At 45.2% G+C, this 22152-nt stretch overlaps 1 protein-coding gene across 1 annotated transcript; it reads right to left on the minus strand.

The window, feature by feature from the left end:
• Positions 1 to 1996: 1996 nt before the first annotated feature.
• tlcd4b (TLC domain containing 4b) lies at positions 1997 to 22091 on the minus strand. Its single transcript, XM_080524207.1, has 7 exons — positions 21850 to 22091; positions 18666 to 18818; positions 15323 to 15412; positions 8292 to 8350; positions 6229 to 6323; positions 5972 to 6045; positions 1997 to 5699 (listed from the first exon to the last, which is right to left on the minus strand). The coding sequence occupies exons 2-7, from the start codon at positions 18809 to 18811 to the stop codon at positions 5348 to 5350; spliced, it is 816 nt and encodes a 271-aa protein (XP_080380333.1). The 5' UTR covers positions 18812 to 18818; positions 21850 to 22091; the 3' UTR covers positions 1997 to 5347.
• Between the last annotated feature and the right edge of the window lie 61 nt (positions 22092 to 22152).

Raw genomic sequence — 22152 nt, forward strand, 5'->3', positions numbered from 1 at the left:
AGGCCATGTAGTCTACAGATGAAGAGATTTCACACTTTCATAAACATACATTTATCATCTATAAATATTTTAAATTCTCTAATCGACACAGTAAACAGCCAGATCTATAATTCAAAGGCCACTGATAGATTTGCAGATCCTGACATTTATAGTTTGTGGATTTATGTTTGTACTTGTGTAGGTGACTCGGTCTGTGAGTCTGTGTCTGTGAGAGTGTGTGTGTAGAAGTCAGGGCCAATTTTCATTGAGTCTCTCTTATGTGACCATGTTTGGTAAAGCTCTACAGGCACAGTCTGTGACCCAGCCCCTTGACCGACTGGCGTGCATACACACGGTGGAGAGCTGGATTCAATCAGATGATAACCCAACAGTGGCTCAGACACCCCACTCTCCACCTCTCTTTCTCTATACCTCTCTCTCTCTCTCTCCTGAGCAGAATGGGCATCAGCACCAGGGGAAGCTGCCCCCCTCCCCCCTCTCACAGATGTAGCTGGAATGGGCTAGAACCAGCAGACCACGGAACACTGGCGTTAACATTGTAATTACTGGATAACTGCTTTTCTGACAGAATGTTATGACAGAAATGCATGTTTTGACAATGTTTCGATACAATGTTAAGACATTTTCATTCAAGTGTTACCTCTGTGTGGGTGTGTGTGTGTGTGGTAGTAAAAGATCTTATTGTCTTCAACAAATCATTTTCAGTATTTCACCATGCCAAAAGTCATGTTTATGATCTTTAAAATAAGGACCATTTAATTTCTGGTGAATATAAAACAGGGAACACATCTGCGTAGTCCTCAGGAAATAGATCTGTGTAAACATCGTAAAACATTCAAAAGGCAATGATATAAATAGATGTGATTGAAGTATATGATTTGAGAGCCAATGGGTCAAAAGGCAAAAAAACTGAGACAAGCAAAAGCCCCCTTTCTTCTGTCTCCAATTATTTATTGAAGAACAAAACTTTCAAGTAAGTCTCAACGTTCAACGCTACAATTAACAATATCATTAGTAGTGGTCATTGTAGACAACAATCTGAGTCACATGGTGCGAAGACAAGAGACCCTACTACAGGTCTGTGTAGTGTTCTTTCACATTAAAATCTCCAGAAAATAACAACAACAATGGTAACAAGAGAAATTGCATTGCATTAAAATAGGGAAATAAAATAAAATTAAAATTAAAACAAAAAAAACAAAAAGAAAACATAGCCAGGAAACCCAACTGACAACTCATTTGATCTAGCATGCTTTTTTCCCCCCATCAGTTTAAGTTCTTCTTTTTTTTTCTTTCTCACCACCATCATCATTTTCCAGTATTAATTCATCATTAGAGTTATCATTCTCTTGACTTTTAAATTATTTATAATTTGCTCCATCTCCTCTGCGCCTCCTTTAGCATCAAATGCTACCTCCACAGACACACTCCACCCGTAGTAGAGGTGCAGGACAGTCCACAAACAAGATGGGGAAGACTCAACGGATGTAGTGCCAAACAAGCCAGAGTCTAACGTTGTTCTCTGTCCCAGGAGGCATCAGGTGCAGGCCAGAGGGCGGGCGGAGTTTATTGTACCTTCTCTAAAACAAAAACACGAGCGCAACAGCGCAACAGGCCTCTCTGAGGAAATCAAAAGGCATCACGGTTGAACTCAGAACATCATAGATTCAAAGCTTGGTGTTATAAAAACTGCCATATCTTATCATCATTTCCTTCACACTTTTTTTTCCTTTTCTTCTGCCGACTTCAAATCCATTTAACCATAGATCTACGTTGCAATTCCGCATTGCTTATACTCCGCAGACGACCCCCCCACCCATCCCTCCCTCTGCTTGTCCATACACTGGATAATGGACTACACACGTTCCTCCTCTCTGTACAATGTTGATGTAGAAGTCGTACCAGAATTAGACCCTCTGAACTCACAGCCATCCGAAGCAGACTTCAGAACCACTGAACACATCCCACCCCCCCCCCCCCCACCCCCCAGCATGGATCTACTTGGTAACAGTTATAGTTTCCTGATGAATGAATCAACGGTACTGTACATAGTTGCTATATTCACAGCTTTGCGTATTGGAGGACTAGGAAAACAGTGTTGAGCTTCACCAGCTTCTCAGTCTAAGTAGCTGAAATAAGTATGTGTCAAATATCGTCGTCGCAATCCGCCTCCTCCTCGTCATTCTGGTCACCACTAGGCACCGTAACCTACCACCTCACCTTTGAGCCACTTGCCGCCGGGTTTGAATGCCACAATAGAACCATCACAACATTCAGAGACTGAACGCCTGCTCCCGTATTCAGGAGTGAAGAAATCAACAGGCCCTCAGAGAGAGAGGGTTCAACTTTGGATAATACTTGGCCGGATTAACTCTTGTGCAGGTGTGTACAGAAAAATATATACACATACTGTATACATACGAGTAGTATAGAGAAGAGGATTACAATAGCAAGAAGAGAAAAGAAAAAACACTAGCGTTTACACTGAAAAAGTCATCATGCTACTTTACGAGTGAGTTCTGGGCGCACAGATTCTGTTCAGATCTGCGACAGATAAATCCGATTGTGATGTATAGAATGTTTAAAAAACAGAATTTTGAAGATGTGATATTCTAATTCTACACAGAGGTGTACAGAATCAGTTGCATCTGGACCTCACCCTCTACCTGACTGCATTAGATTTCCTGCTCATGTAAAGGCACAGCAATGACTTTACCCTCCCTGGCGGTACTTCACGCCCCGCCCCCCCCCCCCCCCACTGGTGGTACATAGAGGAGCCTTCCAGGGCTATTATTGCTCCATAGGGAGTGTGCTTTCTTTAGTTCCACAGTGAAAAGTCTAACATTTCAGACCCCCATCCTCAACAATCTCAAAGCGCAGTGGATAGAAGGAGAAGGAGGAGGAGGAGGAGGAGGAGGGAGGGGGGGGGGGGGACCAAAACACAGAAAATGCACTCAATAAGGGTCTGGTGACAAACAAAAAACTGATAAAAATGCACCGATTAAAAATTAACTGCAAGGGAACTGAGGAGATGGCGATCACGGAACCCTGGAGATAAATACAAGGATGAATATTTGTCCAATATGTTTAATCTATCCAAACTAGCGAAGAGATACTAAGGCATCATAATCCAAAGTGTTCTTAATTCTAATCTTGACATGCTCTCAGGGATGATTTGAATCTATCAAACCTTTGATTTGAAAATGTTGATTTACATTTTAAAACCGTTTGACAGCATATAGCTGTTCTTATAGAAACATCATATTGCTATAGCGTTCCTATGGTGGTTGACATTCTGGAGGAGGAAGAGCACCTTATGTGGTATTTTTACAAAGGCACCACACAAACAGTCACACATACAGACAGTCTCACATACAGTCAGTCACACACAAAGACAGTCACACACACAGACACACACACACACACAGACAGACACAGACAGTCTCACACACACACAGAGACAGTCTCACACACACACACACACACACACACACACACACACACAAAGACAGTCTCACACACACACAAAGACAGTCACACACAGACACAGACAAAGACACACACACACACACACACACACACACACACACAAAGACACACACACACACACACACACACAAAGACACACACACACACACAGCTAGGAGTAGGCCTACAGCAATACACATCCCCTCCCAAAAAGGGACCTGCTGCTCTTCTGAGTGCTAAATTCAGTTCTCACAAAAACATCTGAGAACAGAACAGAAAAGCTGGAAGTCTAACCATTCCCTAGGGTGCCTGGGACAGACACACTAGCTGACACTGTGCAGTGAGGAACAGTAGGGTTCTTACACTGCATTGGCTGGCTGCACTCCAAACACAGGAGAGAGGAGAGACACAACTAAACGTCCTCTCAATGTTCGTTAAACCAGAGATAATGGATGAGATCTTTTCAAAGGCTAAAAAACTATATTTTACAGTGAGAGAGAGGGGGGGGGGTGGGGGGGTGGTGAGGGGTGAGATGAGATGAGATGAGAGAAAGAATGAAAACAAACATCATTGTTGATTCTTGTCATATGGAGGGATTGACAGTGTTTATAAGGCAGGGAGGCGAGAGGTAGAAAAGAAGCATCGTACTGGATGGACTCTACCACTCTCTCTCCCTGGTGTGACAGACAGAGGGGGATGAATATGAAGTTAAGACATGTTGAAGTCCTGGTGCTGCCTGGGGGTTTTCGAGGCTGGGTAACAGAGGAGACACTAACTGGATAATGGAGAGAGGAGACGCCAGAGCCCTGGCCCAGGGCAGAACTACGATAGCCCCGCTGGGTCAAAAAACGTGGATGATGCGAGGCAAAAAGCATCCAACGAGAAACCGAACTATGATGATTCTGGGGCGGGTTGGTGGCAGAGGTGGGATCCATCAGTCACCACATCAGTGTATCCATCTCCATCTCCCCTGCACGTGCATCCAGGCTGTCGATGGGACGTCTGTTCCAACCAGTGGTGATTTAATTAGAGCTGTAGAGTGAGTGTGTGTGTAGAGTGTGTGTGTGTGAGGGCGAAGGCGGGGGGGGGGGGGGGACCTGGCAGGTGATGCAGTAGGCAGGCGTTCATAATAAAAGGAGGCCACAGCAGGTAGTATAAGAGGCATTGTGGTGTCTGTCTGTCTTGTCTGGTCAAACTGGCACACTCAAGTCTGAGGTCCTAATGCTGCAGGCCAAGCTGAAGGAGAAGGATCTCCACTGGGAGGGTGGACGGGTCAAGCGAAAGGCAACTGAAAAGGGTCCAGGGAGAATTGGGGTGGTGTGGGATTGTGGGTCTTTTGAAGGGGCCAGAGTTTGGACTGACCTTGGGGACCTATTCTATTTCTTATTGCTTTCCTGTCTATCACAGGCACTTCATACAACTGGGCTTCGGTTGCAGTTGACGAGGAGGGGGTTCGGGGGAGAGCGAAAGAGAGAGAGAGAGAGAGAGAGAGAGAGAGAGAGAGAGAGAGAGAGAGAGAGAGAGAGAGAGAGAGTGTGTGTGTGCTGAACCGCTGCCCTGTTATCACCAACCAAACCCAGCCAGGGAACCAGACCAGTCAGTCAGTCAGTCAGTCGGTCGGTCGGTCAGTCAGTCATTCAGTCTATGGATGAAAACACTGAGATACAGAAGCTGGTATGAGGTTGTTGAGCCTCCTCCTCGTTCCTCTATGTGACTTTAGTCCAGGAGGATGGAGCGACCACCTTGACTGGTAGCGTGGGGGTCAGATTTGGGGGAAGGGAGGGGGGGGGGCTGGCGTTTATACTAGCCACCGCTGTCCTGGCTCCCCTCCCCAATGTCTCTGCCCATACTGCCCCCTCCCACCTCCTCCTCCCATCCCTCAGTCTGTATGGTTGTTGACATGGTTCAGCTTGTCTGGGGAGGAGGAGGTAGACACCTCTTTGACCTTGCTGCTGCGCATGGCGCCCGTGATGACCTTGTAGCAGCCGCGGGCGATCTTGTACATCCAGACACAGTTGAGGATGTCCAGGGCGATGCAGGAGGAGATCCAGGCCACCTGGGCGCCCAGGCCCAGCCTATCGAACGCCTCTGTTCCGAACGTGGCGAACACGCTGGCCCAGTAGGGCGGCATGACCACGATGCGGACCAGGAAGAACACGGCCGACATGGCGACGCCGTTGAAGACCACCAGGCGGTCCGAGCGTGGGTACTTGAGCATCTCGAAGAACCACCTGCATGACATGAACTGTTAGTTTTCAGTTTAGTTTAGACTTTTTATTTATTTATTTGAAATCAAGCACATTTGATTCAAAGCACAAAAACCTGTGTCCCTCCACCATGTCCCTGACAGGGGAGGCTGGTGGAGGTAGAACACGTCTTTGAAACCATTCCTCATTCAATTCCATGCATTGCAATGAGCCAGACTCAGAGGAGAGAAGGTAGAAGAGAGGGTAGAAGTGGAATATACTCAGTGTACAAAAGGGGTGGAACTACTAAATCTTACCTTTGGTTCACAAAAGGTGTGGATAACTCTGAAATGAGACGGAAGTTGGCGAAATAAGGAAGCACGCCACGGTTCTGCAAGATGGAAAACAAACTTCACTACTAGGACAAAAATCAAACAAACAAACATTTTTGTACACTTGGATCAGATTATTATAAAAAAAAAAAAAAAAACAGTCGATCCAAAGCAGACATTCTTCTTCACTAGGCTTCTGTATGTATATAGCCGTTTCAGCCATTCTTCTTCACAAGTCTTACCAAGACGTATCCATATGCATAGAGCGCCGCCAAGTGGTGACAGACAAAAAAGCCGTCCCCCATGGTGCTCCAGTTACAGGCCAGCAGCACAAGATCTGAACAGAGCAGATTAACACTGGTTATTCAACGGCTTGATGAAAACGAGCATTGTGATTGGCCGAGAGGCGTTCGACGGCATGATTTAATAACAATAATGTCACGGTTAAATCACCTATTATGATAATCCTAGCTTTAGATGTGTATCAGGTCTCGTTGACAACGGTTGTAGTTTTGGGGACTATCAGCGCAGGGCAGAAACCACCACAATCTATCACAAAATAAATACTTAAGGCATTGTTTTCTTGTCACAGTTTTCAGATCTGTTGTGTATCCGTATAAAAGCAATAACGTCCTCGAGGCTGTGATTGAGGGTAGGGGTTTGCTGTGTGTTGTGCCTAAGAACTCACCCTACCTGTGACAATATTTACATATACTGTGGGGAAATATGTATTGAACACATCAACATTTTGTCCAGTAAATGTATTTCTAATGAGCCTATTCAAGTGAAATTTGCACCAGACATTGGTATTAACTCAAACAATCAGACAACATTTAAGTCCATATGTAAATAAAGTGGAATGAAACAGGAAAAAAGTATTGAAAAAGCAGTACACCACAGCAAGGAAAGGCAAAAAACCATAACTAATTGGGAGGCAACTCTACCTCCAATCTGTGTTAATTAATGTCAGCTGGGTTAGAATATATTGATGGGCTATAAAAGGTTAAAGGGGTAAAAGCAAAGAGCTGTCTCAAAAACGTCACAACCAGATTGTTGCAAAACATGAAAATGGAATTGGCTACAGACGTATTTCACAACTTCTGAATCTTCCAGTAAGCACCATTGGGGGCATTATCCGTAAGTGGAAGCAACATCAACCGGCCACGCACAGGAGCTCCTCGCAAGATTTCTGATCAGGGAGTCAGAAGGATACTTAGAAGAGTAGCCAAAGAGCCAAGGACCACTAGGAAAGAGCTCCAGAAAGACTGGCAGCAGGTACAACACTGTGACAGAAAGGACAGTAGGCAATCAACTCCACCGCCATGGCCTTTGTGCACGCTCAGCCCGCAAGACTCCACTACTGAAAAAAATACATTTTGAAGTTTGTTTAAGGTTTGCCAAACAACATTTGGACAAGCCAGTGAACTACTGGGAGCATGTACTCTGGTCAGATGAGACCAAAATGTAACTTCTTGGCTGTCACACAACACACCATGTTTGGAGGAGAAATGGCACTGCACATCACCCGAATAACACTATACCAACAGTGAAGTTTGGAGGAGGAAGTATCATGGTGTGGGGCTGTTTCTCCTCTCATGGTACTGGCAGACTTCATATCATTGAAGGAACAATGAATGGAGCCATGTACATAGAGATTCTTGAGATGAACCTGCTGCCATCCACCAGGATGCTGAGGATGAGACGTGGGTGGACCTTCCAGCAGGACAACGATCCAAAGCATACAGCAAAGGAAACTCGCAATTGGTTTCAGAGAAAGAAAATCAACTTGTTGGAATGGCCCTGTCAATCACCTGACTTAAACCCAATCGAACATTTTACTGCAGGCGATTAGTTACTTCGTACAGAAAGGGCCTTGAAGCTGTCATTACAAACAAAGGCTTCTCCACTAAGTATTGAATTAATTTCATTTAGTGTGTTCAATACTTTTTTCCTGTTTCATTCCACTTTATTACACATACCTTTATTTACATATGGACTTTAATGTTTAGATTTTTTGTCTGGATTGTTTGAGTTATTGGAAGATTTCATTGGAAATACATTTACTGGACAAAATGTTGATGTGTTCAATACTTATTCAATCACTGTATTTTTATATGTATATTTATATATACACAAGCATTATTGCTAATTAGCACACAGGTTATTACTTCTACTGAACAGTTCACCCATCCCTACATAACACAAGCCATTTCCTCATTGTAAACGGGAACAAGTCCTTAATAATTTATGTGATTATATAAACAGCTAAATAAAAGATGAAACGTAAGACATGAAGGAGACTCACCATAAAGCAGGTAGCCACATGTTATGGCCACATTCAGCTTCACTAGACTGGGGTCTCCCCTATACAGCAGAAATAAAACACAGTGTTACACACACGCATAGACACACACACACACACACACACACACACACACACACACACACACACACACACACACACACACACACACACACCATTACTGCAGCCTACAGCTCAATGCTCCATCTACACAGACACAAAAGCTACTTACTGTATGAAAAAAAAGAAAAAAAAGAATTGTCCGTCCACAAGAGAACGCAAAAACATTTGAAAAACGCTCACATAAGCATACCAGGCCAGTAGGTGATGGTAAAACACCACAGAATGCAGTCTAAATCAACTACACGCTAAACTGTGTTCTAATCTACATTCTAAGAATCTACAGTAACTAAGCCCTTGTCCACACGTGACACTTAAATATCCCACTTCTGTTATCTGTCTGTTATCCCAACATGATGATCAGACCACAACCCGACCACAGTATGGCAGCTCACGCCTGGTATTAGGTGTGACGCCATCCCTTGTGGCAACATTTTCTCCCCATAGGCTGTAGCCTAAGTTCAGCCGGATCCAAACACAATCAGGCCACAATGCAACTTTTGACCTGTATAGTTGTATGCGATCATCTTAATCGGATGACAAATGTGGGAACTCAGTGTCAAATGTAGACAAGGCCTAATACATGTACACACTGTCTCATTGCAGACTGAGTAATGGTGATGATGTCATAAATCAATTCCTAGTTCTGCTGCCATAGCAGCTGCGATACCTGTGTAACCTGGAAAGACCAGCGTCAGAGGAGTGGATGTTGACACAGGGTGTGCTGCTGTTTGTCTACTGTTTGTATGTATGTATGTGTGTGTGTGTGTGTGTGTGTGTGTGTGTGTGTGTGTTTGTGTGTGTGTGTGTGTGTGTGTGTGTGTGGAAGTTTACTCATGGACAGAAATCAACATGGAATACTTGTCTGTCAGGATGTGTGCATAGTACTGTACAAACAGCACATAATATGTATAAATACAGGGGTTTTTTCCTGGATAAAAATAAGGCTTAGGTGGTAGAAGTGGAGGTGAATGCATGCGCAAAAACTATTTGTGTGCATCCTCAAATCCGGTGCTTGTTCTTATAATCGTTGTGCTGACATTATTGAGATGTATAAAAATGACTCCATTCTCATTTTTTTTTTCATATTTTCTATTGGTTTGACAATGAACGTTATTTTATGATCTTTGTAATGATGCAGTATTACGTGCCTTATCTAGCTAGGCTATTTAAATGGGTAACTCGCATTTATTGGGGGAATGACTGGGAGTAATAATGTACCCATAGGGGACATGGGTGACGGAAAAAATTGATGGGAGATATTTTTTTTCCCTCATAGTAACTCAGGATTTATTGCATTATCTAATTTATTTTTATTTTTAATTGGTGATGTGAGTTTTTATTTGTATTTGTATTGGTGATGTGAGATTTTATTTTGAGACAGTTACTGTGAAGGAAACATAAATTGTATGAATCTCCCATTAAATGTTTTTTTTTACCTTACTGTTACCGGTCAGTGTGCTTGAGTGAAGAGTAGGCCTACATGTTTCATGCCACAGATATTGAGTGATGACAGTCAGTGAGTGTAAAAGTGTCCAGATAAGCTCAGGATTACAGCATAACAGTGTTATAAGGCCGTGAATTGTGTTCGTTGCTGCGGAGGAAATAAAGCTCCTGTTTGTGAACGTCACTACAAAGTCCCCCTAGCATCCTTCATCAGCAGAGAGACAGACAGACAGACAGCATCCTTCATCAGCAGAGCGAACCGGACTGCTAAGGCTTGTGACCAGCTACCAGCCTGGCTAAATTAGTCTAGTAAAGTAGCCAGTGCGCTCCCATCTACGGTTCGGGGGCCAATAAGCTGGAAAGGTAACATTATCTATGTCCCATAAGGGCCTCTGCACAAATGAATTAGACAAATGTGAAAAACAATTAACTAATGTTCTGCCCAAAAGTCCATCTCTCACTATCGTATGATCGCTCGGTTCACCTGCTTATACCGTCGACGCCGTCTCCCCTCCATCTTCCACGGGTATTGTGTATATAATAACCTAACTAGAGTCTAGCAGCACCTGCTGCTGGGAGGACCGAATTGCAGCAAAAAATGCATAGACAATTTGTAACCGCTTTTACATGGTTTTTCTTGCACGATTTTTCCTAGAAGGCTTAGTTGGGGCGGAAAAAGCCTTAGGTGGGCAGCCTAAGGCTAAGTTTACACACGCAGACTTAAACCTCAACAGCACTGTTGCGGCTTCCCTACTGGCAGCGTGTCTTCTGTGGCTCTAACTGCGGAGCTGCTACTGCCAGACCTATCTTTGTACATTGAGTTTTGCCTTTGTGCACGCGGGAAAAATAGGCGAGAGTCCGACTCTCTCGCTGGCGTGCGGTGGCAGCCAGCGTGAGACACGCTTGAGACAAACGTCTCACGCGGGCTGTATGGCTGCTCTAACCCGTTAACATGGGCGCCGAAATGAAATGCACATGCGCTGGGTGAGGTTGACGCTTGTGGTATAAACCGGCCTTTTCAATGCAGGGAAAACCCTGTAAATACACGGTTGTTGCTTGGTGGAAGGTTCTGGATGCTCAACCTCAACTCATGGGCCACAAACTGCATGTGTTGACTGTATGAACCTATGAAAGAGCCACCTGCTTAATGACTGTAGTCATAATAAATACTATGTGTGTGCACGTGTGTATGTGTATGGGTGTGTGTGTCCATCTGCCAGCCTGCCTCAATGGTAAGGTGATATTGTAAGTGATATTGGCCTGTCTCCATCCCAGGTATCATGTTGTAGAGGGCTGGGTCAGGGCTACTGTGTGTAACAGCATACCAGCTGGTGATCTCAGGCTCACAGAGGACAGGAGAAGAGACCAGGTCAGGATAGGACAGGACAGGACAGGACAGGACAGGACAGGACAGGACAGGACAGGACAGGAGGGTTCGCTTTACATTCCACATGACCCAGCCTCCACCTTTCTCAACCGTTACCTCCCACTTATATTATTCCAATATAATATTCCATCCCTGCATTACAATGAACCAGTCCTCTGATTTCTGCCTCCCCTGATCTAAACCCTGGCTCCCCTGGACCCCTCACCCAGGGCCATACTACAGATGTCACTCAGGTTCCATCCTAATGCAACCAGGTCCTTGATTCTCATGTTCAGTGCTCATCCTATCATACGCCACTTGGTGCTACTGGACATGGTCTCCACTGACCAGCCCCCCAACCTTCTTCAGTCGTATCTGTGCAGAAAATAATATTCACTTTCTGTCTGTAGTGGATATGACTTCTGAAAACAACATTCAGCACTCTCTGTACATACTGTCTGTATTCTCTGTATGTCTGTCTCTCCACCTGTCTTCCTGTCTGTCTAAGACCCTGTCCACACATTTTTGTTCTCCCCCCCAAAAAAACGTGTCTGTCCACAAGAGAACGCAAAGACTATTTAAAAACACTCACATAAGCATGCCAGGCCAATAGGTGATGGTAAAACGTTATGTCAAACACCACAGAAGAACATTAGGAGCACGCACATTGATGGGTTTCTTCTTGAGCAACCCAAAATGTCGCCTCTGGATGATGTAAACAAAGGAGATAATGGCGCATACTCTGACGTCATAAGCTAAAAACTTGTTTTACCTGTCTACGTCAACACTGAAAATGGAGTTTCGGAATATCTTCAGCCTGGAACTAGGTTTTCCAAAAAGGTCTGTTTTCAGTGACCTAAAACACAGTTTGCGTGTGGACGAAAGGCCAAAACACATTGAAAAAGCTATGTTCAAAAAGAAAATGTGTGTGGACAGGGCCTAAGTGTAAAACCATCTGACCCCAGATGTATGGCTCCCCAGAGCTTCCTCACACACATGCAGCAAGACTGCAGCAGCGACATGGATGCTATCCATCCCCTCCCATGTGGCTCCAATCAGTTCCCCATTTTGAGTGCATGTCTGTAGTACATCGGTAGTGGACTAGTGTTACAGCCAAAAGGTGGCTAAAACGCTGGACAGAGCTGAAAACGACAGAACGCAGATTATTTTTTTATTTTTTTTTTAAACCCCCAAATTCTGTGTTAAAATGGGTTGGTATCTCTATTCCGATAAACGATGTTTATGTTGTCTCTACTACATCCCCAGATCCTAAAGTATCGACCGTTCACCCATTTACATTACATTTTAGACATTTAGCAGACGCCTTTATCCAAAGCGACTTACAACATTCACGTCAGTGAATCATCTATACAACAGTCGTGATAAGAAATGCTAGGACCAGGGGCCACAATGCTAGAAGAACAGTAGATAAACTGTATTATAACTACAGTCACTTTACACTGTTGTCAAGACCTTTCAAGAATTGAACAAGATTCTATAGAAAGAAAATCTAATTTGTGATATGTCTAATCTTTGGCTGAGATGAGTCCAAGGCTACAGACGGAGAACACAGCAGCACCCATCAGGACCGGCCTACAGCTCCAAGACCTTCACCCTCATCTTGCCCTCCACCCTTGTACACACAGAGAACCACAGCTATCGTACATCAGATAAGCTGATGGCTCAGTGGAACCTAGGAGATTAAAGTGTGAGGAAATCTTAGGATGCGACAGTTCAAAGGTTCATTAAACATATCAGTGTTACCCAGTAGGATCAGGTCAATGGTATCTCCATTGACAACTCAAATTCCAGTGTTGAAGATCACAAATTCAGTCGCTGCACGTACTCCACTCAATGGACGGACACACACACGGACACACACACTCTCTCTCTCTCTCTTCAGGCTCAGTTAAACCAATCAGGCGACACGATGGAGGCGGTTGGGTGACGCTGTCGACTGATTGGATTAAGAGGAAGGCAGAGCCGTGGAGAGTGAAGTTGTGACAGGCCAAAGCTGTCACGATGGCGGTTCTGGAGGCGGCGGTTCTGGAGGCAGCTAATGCTGTGGAGCCCGGCACAATGCCTCGCTCTGTGACACGTCTTAACGGCGCCGTAATGCAATCAGATTGACTGGAGAACGAACGCTTGCTCACGCCACTCAGTGTTGCAATGAGAGGAACTGGAGCCACTGCACTGGCGCTAACACTAACACTGCAGCTACTCCAAATAGGGGAGAAGTGAGAAGTGAGGGGGGAGGGAGAAGGGAGGAGGGGGGAGACCATTGTGAGAAGTGGGTGCAGAACAACAGTGGGGGTGGAGGAGGATACATCATAAAATACATAAAAGGAAAGAATCAGTAGCACACCGACAAAGACATACAGAACAATAACAGAGAGGATCACAAAGACAGGATGGCTACGTGGGATAGGCAGGGACAACACAAAGGCCCAATCCCAATTCCCCCCCCCGGGGCCCTATCTTTTAGCCCTAGCCCTCCGTTTTGCGCGTTCACGTGTAGGGTAGGGGTGTCCCAATTCTTGTTGGGACAAGATGGTAGGGCTACATAGCCCTCCAAACGAAGTTTTTTCAGATGCACACTCGAAAGCGAGGGTTAGAAAGGTTAATAAAGATTACAAATATTATGATAGCCATCGTATTATCTTAGTTTAATGTCATTTCAATGTATTATAGACATTTTCTTTATAACAAGCATAACAAAAAAATCGTTATTATGCCAATTATGTTTTAAGGCTGATTTGTGCATGACAGTCAAGCATTTTGACATATTTCCATGTCACATTTCCGTTGATAACATATGATGCCCGAAATTGAACTTAAGTCCAGCCGCAAAGTTGTTGCACTTACCATTACCATGGTAAGTGCAGACTGGCAGGGTAGGAAGACGGGTTGCTAGCCTACAGAGAAACTGTTATTCTGTCGTTACTCTGAGCGTTAGTCTGGTCTGGTAATGAAGCATTGTTCTTTTTTATTTGATGACTTTTTTGATCGATTGATAACATGTTATTAATCGCTAACATGTTATCAATCGATAACATTGATAAGTTAACTTGTGAACGAATAGCGAGCGAATCGCGAGCGTCCATGCTTTTCTATGATAGTACTGATGACGTATCAGGGTCTTGAGGGGTAGGGGTAAAATAGGGAAATGGGATTGGGCCAAAGTAAATAATGACGTGAAGTGTTTGAGATAGAGGAGGACAGATAAGGAAGGAGAAGGGGATGTGAAACCTTTGGACACACTGAGCAGAGCAAATGAAGGGATATGGAGGGGGGGGGTCCCCCTACTTCTCTCTCCTTTGCACTGCCTTCCCCTCCCTTTTCTCCCTCTCTTCGCTCCATCAGTGCTGCTGGCCAGGGTGACAGAGAGACAATGAGAGCGAGGGAGGAGCTGTATTGATTAGAGAGCCAGAGAGGTGGGGTGCTGCTGGGAGGGATGAGGGGAGTTCAGGGGGGAGTCACATGGAAGAGGGAGGGAGGGAAGGAGGAGAGGGTCTAGAGACTGGGCTGCTGTTGTTTGCTATGAAAAGGAGCCTTGTTGGCAGGACTCTGCCCTGTCTGATCAGACCAAGAGAGGAAGAGAAACAGAGGGAGAGAGAAAAGAAGAGGGAAAGACTGGGAGAAAAGAGAGAGAGAGAGATAGATAGAAAGACAGAGAGAGAGAGAGAAAGGAGATGGATGGATGGGGGGGGTGGAATTACCATTCCTCTCTTTCAGGATTCAATGATGCAAATCACACAGTCAGCATTAGGAGAGAGGGAGAGAGAGAGAGAGAGAGAGAGAGAGAGAGAGAGAGAGAGAGAGAGAGAGAAGATAGAAGACAATAATGAAAGGGCAAATCCACTGAATCGACACCTCTCTGGAGACTACACACAGACAGTTGAGATCTGTCCTCCACTACTTCCCTGTACACTGCTGTCTCTCCGGCTGACAGAGAACTGCATCCTCATCATTTCCCTAGTGTATAAACCTCCCTCCCTCTATCTCTCCTCCCTCCCTTCTGTTTCCTCCCTCCAGCCTCCCTCCTGGGGTGGTAGTCATGGTGGCTTGCAGGTCTGCTGAGACACGTTTCAGTTCCTCTTACCAGACAGGATCGGCGTTGACGGCGTCATCGAACCACAGGATGTAGAGACAGAAGAGACCCACGATCAGGGCATGGACAGTGGACACCAGCCTAGAGGACACACAGACAGAGTTAATGTGAGGATGGACAGTGGACACTAGGTGTGGGACAAAATATCAATACAGCGATTATCGTGGCCTTGTGCGATACAATTATCCATTCACGTCGCCAAATATCGATATTTGCAACAACAAAAAATATAATTGGGGGGGGAAACAAGCTACACACACATGTTGTAGAACAGAAAAACTAATACGAAATGCACCTCTAGCCTACAAATCTAAAGTCTGGGACCATTATATGTGTGGTGGCCTGGGAAAACCCGTCGGATGTCGCTGGCGTTCGTTCGTGGCAAAGAGCAAATATAGATGGAAATCGCGATTTTGGCAATTTTGATATTATGTGGTATTCTAGTACTTTGAACTCCATACTACATTATGGTGAATAAACATTTTAAGAAAACAAAAGAGAAAGTACTTATTTTGATGTTTTTGTGGCGGGTAGTTTGCTAGCGAAACAACATCACGTTGAACGTGTCTCATTCTCAGTTAAGCAACGCACGCACACATGAGCGAAAGGAGAGACGATACTTCCACCTGTGTTATTGCCAGTTTACTGATGCTCACAATAAGCATAAAGTAATACAATCTTAACTAGAAGACACACAAATGGATCTGTCCCTCGCATACCGACGAGGCAAGCAGACTACCACCGCATCACAAGCAGACAAACGAGACCGGCCGATCTGCATAGGCTCCTCCCCCGACCCGGAGGAGAAAGGGGAGGATTTCTCCCCTTTCACTTTTTTTGACATGCTACATTAAAATGCTCATAACTTTTTAAAATAAAGGGCTATCTCAGTCATTCAACCAGTTATGAATAGCTGAGAACTTCTAATTTATGGAAGAAAAAAAAATGAAAATGTCAAAATGCCACCATGTGAAGGGTTTTCCCAGGCCACCACACATATTTCAAAGCAAGGCTTCCTTTAAACCCCCCCGAGGGCTACGACTGTCTATCGCTGGGTTTATCTGCAAGGACCTTCGCCCGTACAGTCAGTACAGTGCAGTTGAAAGGTTTCCGCCGAATGCTGCAAACACTGGAACCAAGATATGAAATACTGTCTAAAATATTTCACTGAAACGGCTATTCCAGTGTTGTATGTAGTCCTTCCTTTAAACATTTAACATTTAAACTCCTGCTTTCTGGGCAGTTCAGCTTTGGCACTTTTTTTTGTATTAATGATTGCAGGCACACATGGACAAGTTGCAGTCAGTGTGTGTATGTTAGAGACACTAAGCTAAGAGTAAAAAAGATGCAGGCTAGGTCTATTTTATTGTTCGTTTCATTGTTCACAACCAGCGACAACAAAGTGAATGAATAAAAAACATAATTCCTGCTTTTTGCCTTTATAGTGGTATTTTCTCTTCAGTTAACACAGATATCGTGATGTATCGTTGATGAATTGTCTTACAATGTATCGATTATCGCAGAATCGCTTCGGTATCGGGGGCAAAATATCGTACGGTTATCATATCTTGAGTTACCCTGCAATTCCCACCCCTAGTGAACACCAGCCTAGAGGGCACACTGACAGAGTTAATGTGAGGATAGATTGCGATAGACGTTTATCATGAATAATAATTGAAGTGACATAACAATAATATTTACAAGTGTGAGTCAACACAATGAGCAACCGAGGCTTGATTGGACTGTGAGCACTCTCTAGCCAGCAAACTTTTATAAATGACCCCCTGGGTGCACTGGTGCCAACAGGAACGAGAATCAGTTTCTGTGTGTGTGTGTATGTGTGTGTGTGTGTGTGTGTGTAACTACTATAAGACGTTGTTGGGAACCAACCCCTGACCTTTGGAACCGTTATCAGCCAGTGAAGAGCACTCCAGAGCTCTGATGGCCCTTATCGCCCCTCACTCTCAAACATACAGTACCACAAGGCTTCAATTAAATGGGAAAGTGTTTCTTCTCCATAGATGTAAAGTAGGGGCAGCTGTGGCGCAGGAGGTAGAGCTGCCGTCTAATGATCGCAAGGTTGGCAGATTGGCGGTTCGAGCCCCGGCTGGCCACATGTCGAAGTGTCCTTGGGCAAGACACTGAAACCCAAATTGCTCCCAGTGAGTGGGCCGGCGCCTTGCATTGTAGCTTGCCGCCATTGGTGTGTGAATGTGTGTGTGAATGGGTGGATGAGAGGCCGTAAAGTGCTTTGGATAAAAGGCGCTATATAAGTGCAGTCCATTAAGTGTCTGAGTACTGAGAAAAGCGTTACATAAAATACTGTATTATTATTAGGCTATTATTAGTTTATTATTAGGCCTACTGTATATCACTGGCTTCATGGTCATTCTTCGTCAATCTAAGTGGATGAGAAGAGAAGGTGATTTTTTTTTACGAAACTCTCATCCATTTCTTGGATCGACAACCTAGTTCAAGCTGCTGCTCCTCAGAGCACAAGGCTTCCATCCCTGGAGTCCAGCCGGTCTCCTATCCCTATCCTATAGGGGATGGAAGCCTGGCTTCTATCCCAGGAGTCCTTACTGTGTGCTCCCTTAGAAACCAGGCTTCTGTAGCCTGGGGTGATCCAGTGGCCTAGCACCGCGGTCTACAGTGCACACATCAACACAACAACATTATGCCCATGCCGTCACGTTCCCTGGTAGAGCTTTCATGAACGACACACTGGGAGAGCTGTTACACAAGCACAGGTACCTGTCAATCAAACCTCAGCCATTCACTAGTATCAGTGACTTTGACCTTTGACCTGTTATCTCAGGGTATGTCATCCCACCCCACATTGGCTGAGCTGAGTACACATGACACTGATGAAGAGAGGTATGCTGTGACTAAGGTTTAAGGAGCCAAAGAATGAATGTTACACAACGGCCATGGACGACCTTTGGAATGAACCCCAAACTAGCTACTCTGTTCTGTTCCGTTCTTTACGCTGCCAATATTTCAACGTGGAATGTTGCAAAGACGGGCAATGACACATACTCTGTGGAGATAGACAGACACCCTGATGGTACTTACTTCCAGAGAGAAAAACATAGCGGAGGCCCTCCTGGATTAGAGATAAAACCCTCTTTGTTTTCCCTCTGTTTTGCGCATTGTATTGCATTTGTGTGTGAGACGTGCTGCAGAAATAAACTCGATTTAATCGTCTTGATTTAATTCGATGTGATGTGTGTGAGGCAGAGAGAGAGAGAGAGAGAGACAGGCAAGCAGACACACAAAGGGGTGTCGTCGTGACTGCCGGAGGAGGGGGAGGTAGCTATTGCTAGTACAGTACCTTGAGTTCCACTCTGTGAGCTTGGTGGGGGGTATGCGTCCGTAGCCGGGGGTGAGGAGGATCGAGAGCAGCGGGCTGGCCACGGAGAAGAGCAGCTGGAACACCACAAAGCTGCCAGCCACCACGGTCAACTCTCTCGTCTCCATCACTCACCTACAGGAGCGAGAGAGAGAGACAGAGAGAGACACACACATGAAGTGATAGAGACTGCAAAGTGCAAACAAGCCTCACGCTAGCAGGGGACAGAGAGACAGAAAGAGGTAAAGAGAGAGGGGGAGGGAGAGAGAGAGAGAGACATGAACTGATAGAGGGGGAAACAGAGGGGGGAGGAAGGATGGAGGGAACAGGAGAGGATGTGGAGGACAGAAAGAGAAGAAAGAAGGATGGCGTTGGAATAGTGGACGGGAAGAGGCACAGCGATTGTGAAGAATGGGTTGGAGAAAGAGCAGCAAAGCAATAGGCAGGAATGAGAATAAAATCCTTACTGTGCATATTGTGCAAGGAGATTACGTGCAACTGTTCGGTGCATACACAAAAATCCCTCTAAAAAATCCTGAATGACTCAGCATTGAAAGGAAAGAGGATTGTCAAGATGAAGCAAGAACTGAGAGAGAGAGAGAGAGAGAGAGAGAGAGAAGGAGAAAGAAAATATGTGATGGAGAGAAGCACACACTTAAATAGAAAGAGGAAGAGACTGGAAACATAAGTGTATTTGTGTATGTGTGTGTGTGTGTGTGTGTGTGTGTGTGTGTGTGTGTGTGTGTGTGTGTGTGCGCGCGCGGGTACGTCTACCCATCTCAAGGGGTCACTTCCCCACAGTGATCTGTGGGGAGCCGAGTTACAGGAAATGCCTGGTCCTTCTCCAACACCATTAGGCCAGACACATGGTCAAACTTAAGACCACAGCTGGGTTGCTCTCAGTTTACACAGATTCACAAGCAAAACACAACACTTATCTAACAAACACAACACTTATCTCCCTCCACTACGAGGTCTCAGTAACCTCACTGAAAGCCTGGCCTGGCTCAACCGTGTCAGCCACCCACTGGCCGCCCTGCCAGGCCCCCTTTCACAGAAGAAGGATTATGGGGACCACCAGGATTTCCAGCCATCTCAAAGGTCCTAAGCCCTACTAGCTCTTGACTGAGGTCCATGACCGAGTGGTCCTGTGTCTTCATCCACACATCCACACACACACACACCACTCAACCACACACACACACACACACACACAGTACTGCACTGTTTACTGGCTGTTTACTGTAATTAAATCTACAAGAACCCAGCTAAATCCAGGGAATATGGCTGCTGCTTATTTAGATGAAGCAACACAAACTGAAAGCCTCGGACAAACAAAGTGCATGCATGCAACAACGATTACGATTGGGTAAGGTTAGAGATTATTAGGCGAGATGTCTGGTTGTGACCACGTTGAAACTGTGGGGACATTTAATCTCCAGAAGGATCAAAGCAAACAGGCCCTAACACTTGGCACCACCTGGCACTTGTGGCAAACATACAAGCACTTCTATTTATACCTCCAAAAAAATCCCATGACATAACTGCATAGTGCATACTGACCAGTGTCCACCACCCCCCCTAACCCACATGAAATAGGACACGACACGACACACACTATAGACACACACACACACACACACACACACACACACACACACACACACACGTTAAAAAGCAACTACTCTACTGATATCTGATAGCCCCCCAACACAATAATAACGAGCTGTCCAACACAACCTTCCTCCATCATGTGCTTAGAAAGGGGATTTCAGAGATGATGAAGCTAACGACTACTGGCAGCTGAGTCAACTTGATCTGTACTGTATCATGGGAGCAGACACTGCAACATCCATACATACAGTACAATCCCACCCTACCTGAACTAGTTGATTGGGAAACACTAAACAATCCGTCCTGAAAGATCAACACTAACCAATTCGTCCTCAAGGCATCTCGGCCCAATAAGATAGATCAATAGGTCTAGTAGGAGACTGGTTGTTCCAGTGCACATTCTTCGAGCACTCTGATCCTTATGTTATGCTGCGTGGAGCTGAATAATTCATTACAATTCTTCACCTGGCAAAGCTGGTTCTGACTGCCTAGACGGAGGGAGGGAGGGGACCCGAGAGGGGCTTCGGTGCTTGACAGCCGGCAACACATCCAGTGTCTGACCTTGTTCCTCAGGACTATGTGCTGCTGTCAGCACACTATGACCGCTTGGCATATCGACCCGGCATAAATAATAGCGGTTCAATTTCCCCCGGTTCCAGTGGAAATCTAAAACGTCCCGTCCTGTCTCCTGCAATGCCGCATATGCCAATATGGGGCTGACCGTAACAGTTCTCAGAGCTATAATGGCAACTGTCTACCTTTGTGCATCGAAGGAAAATACGAAATTGGTATTCCACGACGACTGACATCTGTCTGTTTTTTTTCTTTGTCAAAAATCACCTATCTTTTGAGAGCGGAATTACCAAATCGGATAATCTCTCCCAGTCTGTGTATGTACACTCGCTGTTTTGTCCATCGCTGATCGCTCCACGCCAAAAAAAATCGTACACAATGCTGCAACTGAATGAGTCAAATGAATTGCCTCGGACTAAAGCAGTGCGAATCATAATGCGGCGGATATCAATTCACACTCTCGAACGGAAAAGCGACAGCAGCGTCCACCACAGCCTGGCGTCGTGCCCTTTCTTGCGGAGAGAGAGAGACATAATCAGACACAATCATGTATAACTTGCGGAGAGAGAGAGAGACATAATCATGCAGAACATGCCAGCCACAATCCCTTGTTCTCTCCGCGGCGCGTGATAACAGAAAACGTTGTGCACGACAGGCAACGTGTCAAATACCTCGAATTTCGTGCAACATTATGATCACCAGTAAAAAACTGGATTCCAGTTTACCTCAGATGGTGAACAAGTTTTAACAAGAAACCGAACGATTTCGACATGAATTGTGTTGAGAGCGAAGTTGCTGACTGGAAAGCAAAGCTAATACATACTGCCACAAAATGTAAACCAAGCAAGGGTCGTATTGCGGTCACAAGATTTATATAATAAATGCCCACTGCTGTGTACGACAAGTGCATTAGCTCAACTAAACGAACATGTTGTGGTTAAACAATGTGATTAAGTGAAGAGGGTAGATCAACCACTACCTGATATCAGTCGCATAGGTTCTGTGTAAGCAGGTCTAGCTCCTGTTTAAGCAGCCGTCTTCTTCACTTTCTTAGCTAAGTTAGCAAGTCGTGCTAGCTAGTTAGCTAGCGGTAGCTCCGCCACACTAGCGCTCCCTCCTAGTGCGTCCTCGTGAAAAAGGAGGCTCTTACAATGAAGGCAATGCCGTGCATGCATAACCGTTATGTCCCTGGAGAATTGAAATTCTCAGCCTTATTTCCCGATCGCCATGCGTTCCCAGTTTTGACTTAAAAACACAAGTTTTACCCGTTTTATTTTGGCAT

This window comes from Nansenia antarctica (genome assembly GCF_963989245.1).
Source record: "Nansenia antarctica genome assembly, chromosome: 2".
Classification (NCBI taxonomy): Eukaryota; Metazoa; Chordata; class Actinopteri; order Argentiniformes; family Microstomatidae; genus Nansenia; species Nansenia antarctica.

Coding starts and splice junctions, on each gene's coding strand:
- tlcd4b (XM_080524207.1), bottom strand. CDS start 18,811: ATGGAGACGAGAGAGTTGACCGTGGTGGCTGGCAGCTTTGTGGTGTTC. Junction 15,413..18,665: donor CTCACAGAGTGGAACTCAAG/GTACTGTACTAG, acceptor TGTGTCCTCTAG/GCTGGTGTCCACTGTCCATG. Junction 6,324..8,291: donor ATGTGGCTACCTGCTTTATG/GTGAGTCTCCTT, acceptor TGCTCTGTTCAG/ATCTTGTGCTGCTGGCCTGT.